The 12,312-nt window shown below is 44.8% G+C and overlaps 1 protein-coding gene across 3 annotated transcripts in view; it reads right to left on the reverse strand.

Annotated features, from left to right (window-relative positions):
* SAE1 (SUMO1 activating enzyme subunit 1) overlaps window positions 1–12,312 on the reverse strand; it is a 72,645-nt gene extending 60,333 nt beyond the window's left edge. For 2 of the 3 annotated variants that reach the window (XM_060651566.3, XM_060651565.3), the window contains exon 1: window positions 12,106–12,312. In XM_060651566.3, coding sequence (XP_060507549.1) covers window positions 12,106–12,203 — 98 coding nt within the window. In that variant the 5' untranslated portion in view covers window positions 12,204–12,312. The remainder of the gene's footprint in view (window positions 1–12,105) is intronic. The other variant, XM_060651564.3, reaches the window with a different exon arrangement.

The raw sequence follows: 12,312 nt of genomic DNA on the forward strand, positions 1-12,312 counted from the left end.
GCCAAAGCAACAGCGAAGTAACTTTGGTTTTCATTAAATGCACAGAAGCACCAAGGCCTCAAATCTAGGAAAGAGGCTCTAATCCATCCTACAAAGAATTCATTCAATAAACATTTACTAAGCACCTACTATGCCAGGCACTCTTCTCAGGTATAGAAATATATCAGTAAACAAAATAGACATAATCCCTGTCCTCCTTGAGCTTACATTTTATGATAAGAGGTAGACAAATATATGATATACCAAAAAGTGATGAAAACCAGGGGCGCCTGGCTGGCTCAGTCAGTAGAGTATGTGACTCCATCTCAGGGTCGTGAATTCAAGCCCCACGTTGGGCATAAAAAAGTGATGAAACTCAAGCAGGATATGGATCAAGAATGATGGAGGATGCTATTGCATGCAGACTGAAGGCCTTTCTGAAAAGCTGCTGAGCAAAAATCAAAATGAAATGGACAAATATACAGATATTTGGGAGAAGAGCATTCCAGGAAAGAAAACAACAAGTGCAAAAGCCCTGAAAGCAGAGGGGTGTGCAGCATGTTTCAGGGACAGGAAGACAGAGCGGCTAAATAACAGTGAGGAAAGGGAAGAACAGTAGGAGACGGGTCACAGACGGAACCGGGGCCACGTCACGAAGGCTCTTACAGGTATTGTAAGGGCTGGATCTTACTCTGAGCACCACAGAAAGCCATGGGATGGGGGACCCTTGGGGGAAGGGTGTCACAGTTGAGAGAGGGGACGATGGCCCGGACTGGTATGATAGCAGGAGAGGAGGTGAGAAAAGTTACTATCTAGGCTGTCACACACAAGCAAAACCGTAGCAGCATGAAAGAGGGTGTATTTGGAAAGTGTTCGGATCATCCTAGTCTGTAAGGTGACAAAAGATGAGGCTAAATGAAGGTAGTCAGAGGTTGGGCTGTCTCAAGAAGTCCAGAGTTAGGGGCGCCTGGGTGGCTCGGTTGGTCGAGCGTCCAACTTCGAGTCAGGTCACGAGCTCACGGTTCCCGAGTTCAAGTCCCATGTCAGACTCGCTGCTGTCAGCCTGTCAGCGCAGAGCCAGAGCCCACTTCAGATCCTCTGTCCCCTTCTTTCTGCCCCTCCCCCACCTGCACTCTCCCAAAACTAAATAAATATTAAAAAAAAAAAAAAAGAAAAAAGAAAAAGTCTGGACTTAAATCTGAGGTCAGTGGAAGGCAGTATAGCTCCACGAAATCTTAGCTGAAAGAAACCCCTTGACCCAGAAGTGTTTCACAATCGGAATTTTTCAGAATTGGTGTACATCACGTAGTATGAAACAACCCCATCAGGGTCTTGGGCCGCACTCTGTAATCAAACCCATTAATATTTTTGCAGCAAATGTATGACTACTCACACTGAAAAGGGATAGTTAGAACTAAGAACGATCTCCCATAAATTCAAGTTTGGCTGGCTGAGGAGTTTGCTCTTAATTTATGAAATGAGCCCATTTTCAACTTGTACTAGTATTAGGGAGAACATGCAGAAAAGAAACTCTTTCAAAAGTAGTCCTAAAAATTAGGAGCACTTGCATGTAATTAGAGGCCTTTAATGAGGATGGTGGCTGATAAGAGGGTCCTGCACTGATTCTTGATACTAGAGATACTGAATTTCCTTCACTAATACAATCAAAGGGTAAAATGTGGGGAGGGAGAGAATAGGGACAGAATTTCCTTCAAAGGCCTATGTCTGGGTCTCAGCTTCTCTGTTACCGCTTTTATTCTATGGGGACCTTCCACCATCAACCACAGGCTAGCGGACACGGCCTTTCAAGTGACAATGTCACTTCGTTAGAATAGGAGGGAATGGGAAAGAGGGCCTACAAGATACAAGCAAGGTAAATAACATGCTAGCAAAGCGTACATTGCTTACCAAAGATTTATACCAGTGGGTGGAGGAAGAAAGGCCATGTGGCTTTCCAGAGGAGCTCCAATCCCTCCAGAATCAGCACATACTGACAGGCAATGTTTCCAAAAAGAACCTTTGGTATCAGAAAGGCTGAACACGCTTGCATTTGGCTGTACCTTCCAGGGCTCTGGAGTCACTGTCGGTCTACAAGTCTTCCCTGACACTGCCCCTCCCGCACCCACCCCGGAATTCCAGAATGCCAAGTTCCCTTTCAGTCCAAGAATGGCCCAGATTGGTCCAGCTCTCTTCTGGGAAGCCGTATCTTCAAACAATACCAACAGCCTCCTAATCCCTAGACCCCCTGAATTCTTCTCAGGCTCTGTTCTCTCTGGCGTTCCTTCCGCAAAGGGCACTGCTAATCACTAAATGCCCTCTAGGTCTGGAGACAGGTTTGAATTCTGGTTCTGCCACTTCCCAGCTGGGTGACATGGACAAGCTGAACAAGCTGTCTAAACTTCAGGTTTTTCATCTGTAAAATGGGGATACCAGATCTGACATCTTGTCAGTTAATCCCCTTGACAACCTGGTAAAATGTGTGTGCAAAAGCATCTAGCATAATACCAGGCACGTAACAGATGCTCGATATGTTACTTCAACTTACTGAACTCCTTTATCCCACTCCTAATTACCAAAAGGGCTTAGTGGTAGGTGTGACTCTGATTTTCAAAAAAAAAACAAAAAAATCTCACAAAAAAATTCTAAAGCTACATTTAAATTCCTTCAGTACTGGCTCCCTTCCACCTGCCCAGCCTTCTCCCCTACCACCACCAGATTACCGCCACCCAGACCTGCCTTCCATTTATTACCCCCCCCCCCACCTGTCGACTTTACATCCCAGCATTCCACACACCTGAAATGCTCTCTCTTCCTCTCTAGGCCAAGTCAAGCTTGTCCCCAGACTTCAAACCCCAATTCAAATGCCATTTCCTCAAAAAGTCCCCCTCTCTATGGCTGACTGAAGTACACGCTCCCTCCTCTGAGCTCTTAGAGCGCTGCAACATATAAATGCCTCTGACATAAATCACATTTAGCCACGTGGCCTCTCCAAGATCCCTACATCCTACAGAGCTCTAGACTCTGACTGCTTGGGAGGTTTTTTTTTTTTTTTTCAACTGCCATCAACGCTGAAGATCACATTTGTATTTTTAATCCTTAACCATGCTAAAGACCCTGAGCCGACAGCTTACTTATGGCTCAATTACACGAAAAATACTTAAAATAGTACCTGGCACATAGTCAACACGTAATGAATGGCAGCTATTAGTATTCATATCTGATGTATGAATACTTCTAGGAATTAATCCTACAGAAATACTCTGGTGTGCACAAAGATCACATACAAAGCCATTCACAGCAGCATCCGTCCGCTTCCTTTCACCTCCACAGACACCATCGCTTCTCACCTACAAAACTACAACAGCTTTACACCTGGCTTCCCTGCTTCCACTCTTGCCCCCTACAATCTGCTGTCCCTGCTCAGGAAGAGAGATCTTTTAAACCAGATTATGCTGCTCTCCTGCTCAAATCTTTCAGTGGTTCCCTATGCAAGTTCCTTAACCCAAAGCCCTGCATACCGCTCCCGTCTTGGATCGTCCTATTCTCCCCACTGCTAATTTGCCCACAGCCAGGCTCCAGCCTTTGGACTTTGGCATTAGTTGTTCTCTGCTTCTTCCCCCATTTTTTGCACGAGCAATTCTTTAGGTCAACTCAACTGTCACCACCTTAGAAGCCCACACTGGCCACTTAATCCAAAATTATGTCCACACCCTCTTCTATCTGGAATTTGTTCATATGTTCACTGTCCACTTCTCCATTTGAATGTAAGCTCCAGAAACCACCGTATCCCTAACACCTATGACTATGCTTGGCACTTAGTTTACTGTTACTCAAACAGCTGCTGAATTAATAGAATACATTAAAAGAAACCCGGCTGTCCATCCGCAGAATTACATAAATCTACTACATAATAAAATAGTAACAGTTAACATTTACTGAAACCTCACTATGTGCTGGGGCCCTTGTCTGACTCAATCAGTAGAGCATTCGACACTTGATCTTGGGGTTAAGTTGGAGCCCCGTGTTGGGTGTAGAGATTACTTAAAAATAAAGTCTTGGGGCGCCTGGGTGGCGCAGTCGGTTAAGCGTCTGACTTCAGCCAGGTCACGATCTCGCGGTCCGTGAGTTCGAGCCCCGCGTCAGGCTCTGGGCTGATGGCTCGGAGCCTGGAGCCTGTTTCAGATTCTGTGTCTCCCTCTCTCTCTGCCCCTCCCCCGTTCATGCTCTGCCTCTCTCTGTCCCAAAAATAAATAAAAAACGTTGAAAAAAAAAAAATAAAATAAAAATAAAAATAAAGTCTTAGGGGAGCCTGGGTGGCTCAACTGGTTAAGCATCTGACACTTTGATTTCAGCTCAGATCAAGACCTCACAGTTCTTGGAATTGAGCCCTGCATCAGGCTCTGTGCTGACACGAGGAGCCTGTTTGGGATTCTTTCTCTTTCTCTCTCAAATTAAATAAATAAATAAATAAATAAATAAATAAATAAATAAATCTTTTAAAAAAACCTCACTACGTGCTAAGCACTCTTCACACGTATTATGTTATTTAATCCTCAGGGCAATCTTATGAGCTGGTAACTTCTTATCTCTATTTTGCAGCTGAGAAAACAGGCACAAAGAGGTCAACTAGCTTACCCAAGATTACATAGCTGGGAATTGGCTAATAATCAGCTACTTGGTAAGGGCAACAGTAAGCGAGAGCAATTAAGATCCGGGGCTCTGAGGCCACACTGCCCTGATATGTATATACTATGGAAAACTAGGTAGCCATCAAAAAAAAAAAAAAAAAATAGGTAACATTTATTAAATACTTACTGTATGCCCAGCACCATTCTAAGCAATTCATGTATTCAACTCTGCAAGAAAAGGCACTATTACTCTCATTTTGCAGAGAAGAAAACTGTAGTTTGTAGTAGGCAAAATAATGCACCCCCACGAGCCAAATACAGGTAACTTCTAGATGCTAGAAAAGTCACACAGATTCTCCTCTAGAGTCTCCACATGGAACATGGCCCTGTCAACACCTTGATTTTAGCCCAGTGGAACTGATTTCAGACTTCTGACCTCCAGAATTGTAAGAGAATAAATTTGTGTTGTTTTAAGCCACTAAATGTGTGGTAATTGTTATAGCAGCAACAGGAAGCTAATACACTGAAAAGAGAGTTACAGAACTTACCAAATATTGGGGTGCCTCGGTGCTGGGTGGCCCAGTCAGCAAAATGTCTGACTCTTGATTTTGGCTCAGGTCATGATCTCACGGTTTGTGGGTTCAAGCCCCACATCCGGGCTCTGTGCTGACAGCACAAAGCCTGCTTGGGATTCTCTCTCTCTGCTGTTCCCCCACTCACTCTATCTCTCTCTCTCAAAATAAATAAGAACTTAATAAATAAATAAAATGCATCAAAACAACAAACAAACAAACTTGCCAAAAATCACACAACTGCCAAATGGCAAAGCAGGTATCAACTTAAGCAATATTGCTCCAAAGTCTGTGGTCTTCAAGTTATATTGCCTCTCAGGGCACCTGGGTGGTCCAGTCAGTTAAGTGTCCGACTTCAGCTCAGGTCATGATCTCACGGTCCATGAGTTCAAGCCCTGTGTCAGGCTCTATGCTGACAGCTCAGAGCCTGGAACCTGCTTCAGATTCTGTCTCTCTCTCTCTCTCTCTCTCTCTCTGTCCCTCCCCCACTCATGCTCTCTCTCAGAAATAAACATTAAAAAAATATTTTTAAGTCATATTGCCTCTCAATACCACAAATAATGTAAAATTACATTGATATATTATGTATATAGTCCACTGATAACAACAATGGTAGTAGTTACCCTCTACAGAGGGCTCACTAGGTTCGAGGCATAGAATTATACATAGCACCTCACTGAAACCTTAATTGTGGTTCTTTGCCATTTTTCTTTTGGAAACAAAGCATACACATCCTAAGTATTGCATAAGATGTCCCTCTAGAAGTCCAAGGGGCTCCACAGACCCCAGAGTACACTATCACGTTTCCACGGGAAAGGATTCATGTCTGCCTAGAGTATAAAGAAAACAGAGGCTCAGAAAAGGTGCCCAAGCTCTCCCAGGTAGTAAGTGGCCAGAACTGGGATGAGAATACAGTTCTGACCACAATCTATGAGTTTTCCTCTTTCAATGTCTCTTCCACGTTGCCTTGCACACAAGTAGGTTCTAAATAAATATTTGCCAACTTTGCTCTCTCCTCTTTGACTTCTGCCACAGGAATACCTCCTAAATTTCTAGGAAGGAATGAACAGAGCCTTTATATCACAATCTCTGAATTCACAATACACACTACAAGTTAAGTCAAGCCAAGTGAATTCCACTCATAGTTAAAAATTCCTAAGACTACCAAATTCACATTTATTTTATTGAGTCTAATTGTGTGACGACAGTGAGTCATGAAAAAATCTGGTATAAGACTATTTTAAGTAGGGTAAGCACAAAGACCTCAGGTCAGAGAGAGGTTTAGCATATTTGAGGAACAGAAAGATTCAAGAGCTCAAATGAAGTGAGCCAGAGAGATATAGGCAAGATCAGACAGGGCAAGGCATGGAAGGTAATGAATTTTAAAAGCTTTGGATTTTATTCTGAATATAAGAGGAAATCACTGGAAGGCTTTATGCAGAGAACTGTGTGATCTGATTTTTTTTTTTTTTTTTTTTTAAATCTATCTGGCTGCTGTGGGGAGACTGGATTATAAAGAATCACAAGTGAAACACAGGAGAGCAGTTGGGAAGACTACTGAGGTGACCAATCAGAGATAATGAGGGTGGCTTGGAATAAGAAAGAAAGGTGGCTGAGATCGTTCGAAGCAGAGTACACAGGACTTGACAAGGGACTGGACATGGGCCCAAGGGACAGAGATGAATAAAGAAGTCTTAAGTTTCTGGTCTGTGCAACCAGATGGTAAAGCCAACAGCATTTGGCAGATTGGACCACTTTCTCCTTCAGAGATAATCTCACCTTCACTTAACAGCAAAGTACTTTTCATTTAAATCTAGCATCTTGTTCCATCCAACTGCCCATTCATTACATTTACTTCAATGTCTTGTCAAAATCCAAAACAGAACTTAAGGCTGCTCCCCACCATGATCTGCTCAGGCAAATCTACTCCCCTTACAATCTTCCTCATCCTTCTGGAGTCTCCACTCACCCCACTGACTTTTACTTTACACTGGCCTTATTTATCTCAACCTATTTCCTATGTAGCTTCCCTTCTCCTGTTGCTAGTGATTTATACTTGTCAAATAACTGTAACTATGATTTACTCAATGCTTTCTGTGCATAAGCACTATTTATGCATTATCTATTATTTTTATTTTTTAAGTTTTTATTTATCCATCTAAGTAATCTCTACACCTAACGTGAGGCTCAAACCCACAACCCTGAGATCAAGAGTCACACACTCTTCTGACTGAGCCAGCCAGGCATCCCTTGCATTATCTCCTTTAATTCTCAACTATCTTATAATGTAAATTCTATTATCTCCACTTGACAAATGAGCAAACTGAAGCAGAGAAGAAATGTATCCGAGGTTAAATAACTAAGAATTTTTGCAGCTGAGATTCAAACTGAACTATTAATCACTACCGACACTACAATAAATCGGTCCTTAAGTGAAACAATCAGGATTGGCCCCTAAGACACAGTACGTACTCAGTCACTATTATGGCAAACGTGTGCCTATGGAACCAACTGAAGTTCTTTTGAAGAGCGGCAGTGTTGGACAATGAGGCTTTGAAAACAGGAAAGTTTTTGTAGTACCTTTTTTGTAAAGTCAAAATTTCAGAGTTGAAAGAGTCCTTAAAAATTTAGTCACACTCACTCCTCCTTTTTGCAGATGTGGAACTTAAGGCCAACAAACTTTGTGACTGACCCAAGGTCAAGAGAGCTGGTTAGCAGAACTGGATTGAACCCAGGTTTCTTGAATTCCTAGATCTTTGCAACATACAATCATTTCATCATTCGACAAATACATGTGAATGTCTACAAATTTGCAAGCACTACAAATTGAATAAGACCAGTCAAACCCCTATTTTAATTGTCAAACATTTATAAAATGCTTGCCCTCATAGAGCTTATCATCTACTTTGCTCTTTTGGGTCACCCTCCGTCCTTCCTCACTCTTAGATACGGGATCAACTACTATTGAGTGGAAGAAAAATCAGACATGCCTTGGTTGTGAAAGGCAGTGGAAAAACTGCTGAAGCATGCATTCTGAAAACACACACAGCTGCCAGCCTCAACATCTTCCTTTATGATTATCTGACTGAAAGAATGAGCCCCGATCGTGGAAAATGAGCTGAGGGAGGGGAAAGGGAGTCACTTAGATTCAACTCCTCTTTACTTGGTGCATAACCTTGGGAGCCAGCTCTCATTCCTTGAGCCCCATCCATAAAGTGGGCTATGTCCCACAGCAAAAAATGGAAAGTCGCACCTGTAGGGCCAGGCAAATCAGATCAATGAGGGAAGTTGAACTGATGGAGACAAGGCTAGAGAACCACGTGCCATGTCAGAGGTGGCCTCTGCTTGGCTCCAAGCAAGGTGGAATATCTGATCTTTCTATTCTTCAGGAGATGACAGAATTCAGAAATTACCAGATTGCAGAAGAGGGGTGCTTGGGTGGCTCAGTCAGTTAAGCATCCGACTCTTCATTTCGGCTCAGGTCAAGATCTCATGGTTCGTGGGTTTGAGCCCCACGTTGGGTTCTGTACTGACAGTGCAGAATCTGCTTGGGATTCTCTCTCTCTACCCCTCTCCCACTTGTGCACTGTCTCAAAATAAATAAGCTTTAAAAAATTATAGAAATTTCCAGATTGGGGAATGGGGCAGGAGGAGGGACAGAGAGAAACACATTTCTTTTCCACCTTTTCATTATAAAAATTTGAAACACAGAAAAGTAAAAAGAATAGTTAGCATTTTGCCTTTTACCCATACACTTTCACCACAGCATGTCACAACTTTAGCATGCACCTCCAAAAATGGGACACTCTCCTTCATAACCATGTTACTATTACATCTAGAAAATAATTCTCAAATATCTAATGGGGGGGCACCTAGCTGGCTCAGTCTGTTAAGCGTCTGACTCTTGATGTGGGCTCAGGTCATGATCTCATGGTTTGTGAGTTCGAGCCTGACTTTGGGCTCTGCGCTGACACTGCGGCGGAGCCTGCTTGGGATTCCATCTTTCCCTCTCTCTGCCCCTCCTCCATGAGTTCTCTGTCTCTCTCTGTCTCTCAAAATAAATAAACTTTAAAAACATAGAGGAGCATCTGGGTGGCTCAGTCAGTTAAGCGTCCAACTCTTTATTTCGGCTCAGGTCATGAGCTCAAGGTTCGTGAGATCGAGCCCTGTGTGGGGCCTGCTTGGGATTACCTCTCACTCTGTTCTTCCCCTGTGTACGCACGTGCTCTCTCTCTCTCTCTCCCAAAATAAGTAAACTTAAAAAAAAAATTTAAAAATATGCATATATCACCTAATAGGACTGAATATTCAAATCTCCACTACTGTCTAAAAGACGTTTTTATAGGAGTTTTCTTTTTGAACCAAGATCCAGTCAAGGTTCACATTTTGCATCTGGCTTCACCTCTTTATGGTTTTTAAGCCTAGAACACTCCCTTCCTTTGTTTTTTCCATGACACTGACTTCTGGAACAGAACCAGTACAGTTGTCTTATAAAATGCCCCACATCCTAGACATCTTATCATTACCTCAATGTTCTTTAATCTGTTCCTCTGTTCTCTGAAAGCATGATTAGGCTAAAAGATATTCAGCAGGAAAACTTCACAGACGACACACCGAAGTTGTTATTTCACCACATTAGAGGGCGCGTTGTTAATAATCACTTCCAAAGGCAATAAATTTGTTTTTAATTTTTTTGTTTGAATATTTCCTTGGCCTTAGGGATTCTAAGTCATTAAGTATTTTTAAATGAAGTCAATTTCTTGCTTTTTTAAAGGTTTTATTTTTAAGTAATCTCTCCACCAACCGTGGGGCTTGAACTCACAATCCCAACATCAAGAACCATATGCTCCACTGACTGAGCCAGCCAAGCACCCCAATTTTTGCCTCAAATTCAGCCAATTCTCTAGATTTTCAAATGTTGGCAACTCATTTCAAAAAATTTTAAACACTGTATGAAAGATACAGCCCAATTTTTAACTGCTAGACCCTATGAATTCCCTGGAGGGCCCTTTTGGTTATTACTCTCCTTTTCAGTTTTCTGATAAACTTGGTCCAAACATCACGCAGAATCAGCAACAAAACGGTTGCCAGAATGTAGTCGGCCATTTCCTAGGCCACCTTCCATTTCACATTTCCAGGTCTTCAGAATTCGATTCCACCTGGAATTTCCTTAGAGGCAAGTCGATTTGCTTTGTGCAGCCTCTTTCTTGTCTGTACAGGGGGAAATCACTGCTCTTCCTACGTCAGAGAGCTGCTATGAGACTCAGTTGAAAAATGTACATGGGGGGGCACTTGGGGAGCTCACTCAGTTAAGCATCCGACTTCTGCTCAGGTCATGATCTCGAAGCTTGTGAGTTGAAGCCCTGCGTTGGGCTCTGTGCTGACAAGCTCAGGGCCTGGAGCCTGCATCGGACTCTGTGTCTTCCTCTCTCTGCCCCTCCCCCCCCCCCTTCAAAAATAAATAAACGTTAAAAAAATTTTTTAATCAAAACCTAAAATAAGTAAAATAAAATGCAAATCTGCTCCTGTGACTCCTATGCTCAAAACTTTCCCATGGGTTTCTCGGAATAAAAAAGCTACACCTCGGGGCACCTGGGTGGCTCAGTCGGTTGAGCCACCAACTTCGGCTCAGGTCATGACCTCACAGTTTGTGAGTTCGAGCCCCGCCCCGCGGCGGGCTCTGTGCTGACAGCTCAGAGCCTGGCGCCTGCTTAGGATTCTGTGTCTTCCTCTCTCTCTGCCTCTCCCCCCACTCGTCCTCGCTGGCGCGCTCTGTCTCAGAAATAAACATTAAAAAAAAAAAAATTTTTTTTTTTAAAGCTACATCTCATTTGCTTCCAGCCACCTTGCTTCTTTGCTTCTCTCTCTTATTTGCCAAGCATGCTCTGGCCTCCAGAATTTTACACTGTTTTCTCTCTCCTAGCGAGCTTCTTCCATATGGTTCTTTTCCTTCATACAGGTCTGTGGCTCAATGAAGGCCTCTCCAGAGGCCTTCCCTGGCCTCCCTATCAAAATAGCTCTCCCACCTCAGCATCCTTTAAAGATCCTCTGTCCCTGCTTTATTTCAAATCTCTCAGAACTTGCACTGCCTAACATGTTATTTATGTTAATTGCTTCCCCCACCAGAAATGCACGCTCCGTGTGGGCAAAGGATGCAGCTCGCTAATACTCGCTAAGTGCCAAGAAAAAGCGATCGTGGCAGGTACTTCATATTTGATAAAACCAATCAACCCTTTCGAAGACCTCATTTCCCCGATAACTACCCCACACCCAAGGTATGCCCAACCTTAGCGCCCAGTCCTCTCGAGACACACCCTCATACCTAGGCATAAGCAACCTCTTCGCGTACCTCCAACCCCTGGCCTCCCTGAGCTCCTCAAGATTCCCACTTGAAATATGTTGCTGCAAAACTCCTCAAAAACCCTCCTCCTTTCATAGCGGCCCACCCTTTCGAAGCCCCAAGAACGTAAATTCGCGCGCGTTCGGTTCGCCAGTCCCCCCAGCGTCCAAGAGATTCCCACAATCCACGAATGAATGAGCTACGCCCCCCCCCTTCATCCTCCCCCTGCACGGCCGGCCCCTCCTCCTCCCTAAGCACGACCCCACCCCACCCCACCCCGCATCATTCCCTTTGGGCGCCTGAGCCCCCGAGTTTCAATCCTCAACCAGGACTCCCCCGCCGCCCCTTCCAGAGGCCCTCCCTCGGAGCGACCCTCCCACCACCCTGGGAGGTCCCCGCTTCCCTCAGCTTCCAGAAACACCGCTAACCGACCCCTCCAGTCCTCTCAGGAAGGCTACCAACCCCGGGCACGTAATTCCCGCCTCCGCGCTTCAAATCCGACCCTCCGGCTCCGCGAGGGCGGCGAACGCCTCAGGCCAGACGCCCCCAACAGCCCCTCGGCCCCGCGAGCCGCGCCGGCCCTGACCGTTTCTGGGCCTCCAATCCCCACAGACGGATCTGCCGGTCATACTGAGCCGCCTCCTCCTCGCTGATGCCGCCGCCGGCCTCCTCCTTCTCCACCATGGCGCCGGCTCCAGCTGCCTGCGCTCGGGTCCTGCCCACGGCAACCTCCCGCCGGCCCCACGCGCCGCCAACCGCCGCCGGCCGCGCGCCCGGGCCGCGTCTGCGCCTG

The sequence above is a fragment of the Panthera onca genome, chromosome E2, assembly GCF_046562875.1.
Source record: "Panthera onca isolate mPanOnc1 chromosome E2, mPanOnc1 haplotype 2, whole genome shotgun sequence".
In the NCBI taxonomy this organism is placed as follows: Eukaryota; Metazoa; Chordata; class Mammalia; order Carnivora; family Felidae; genus Panthera; species Panthera onca.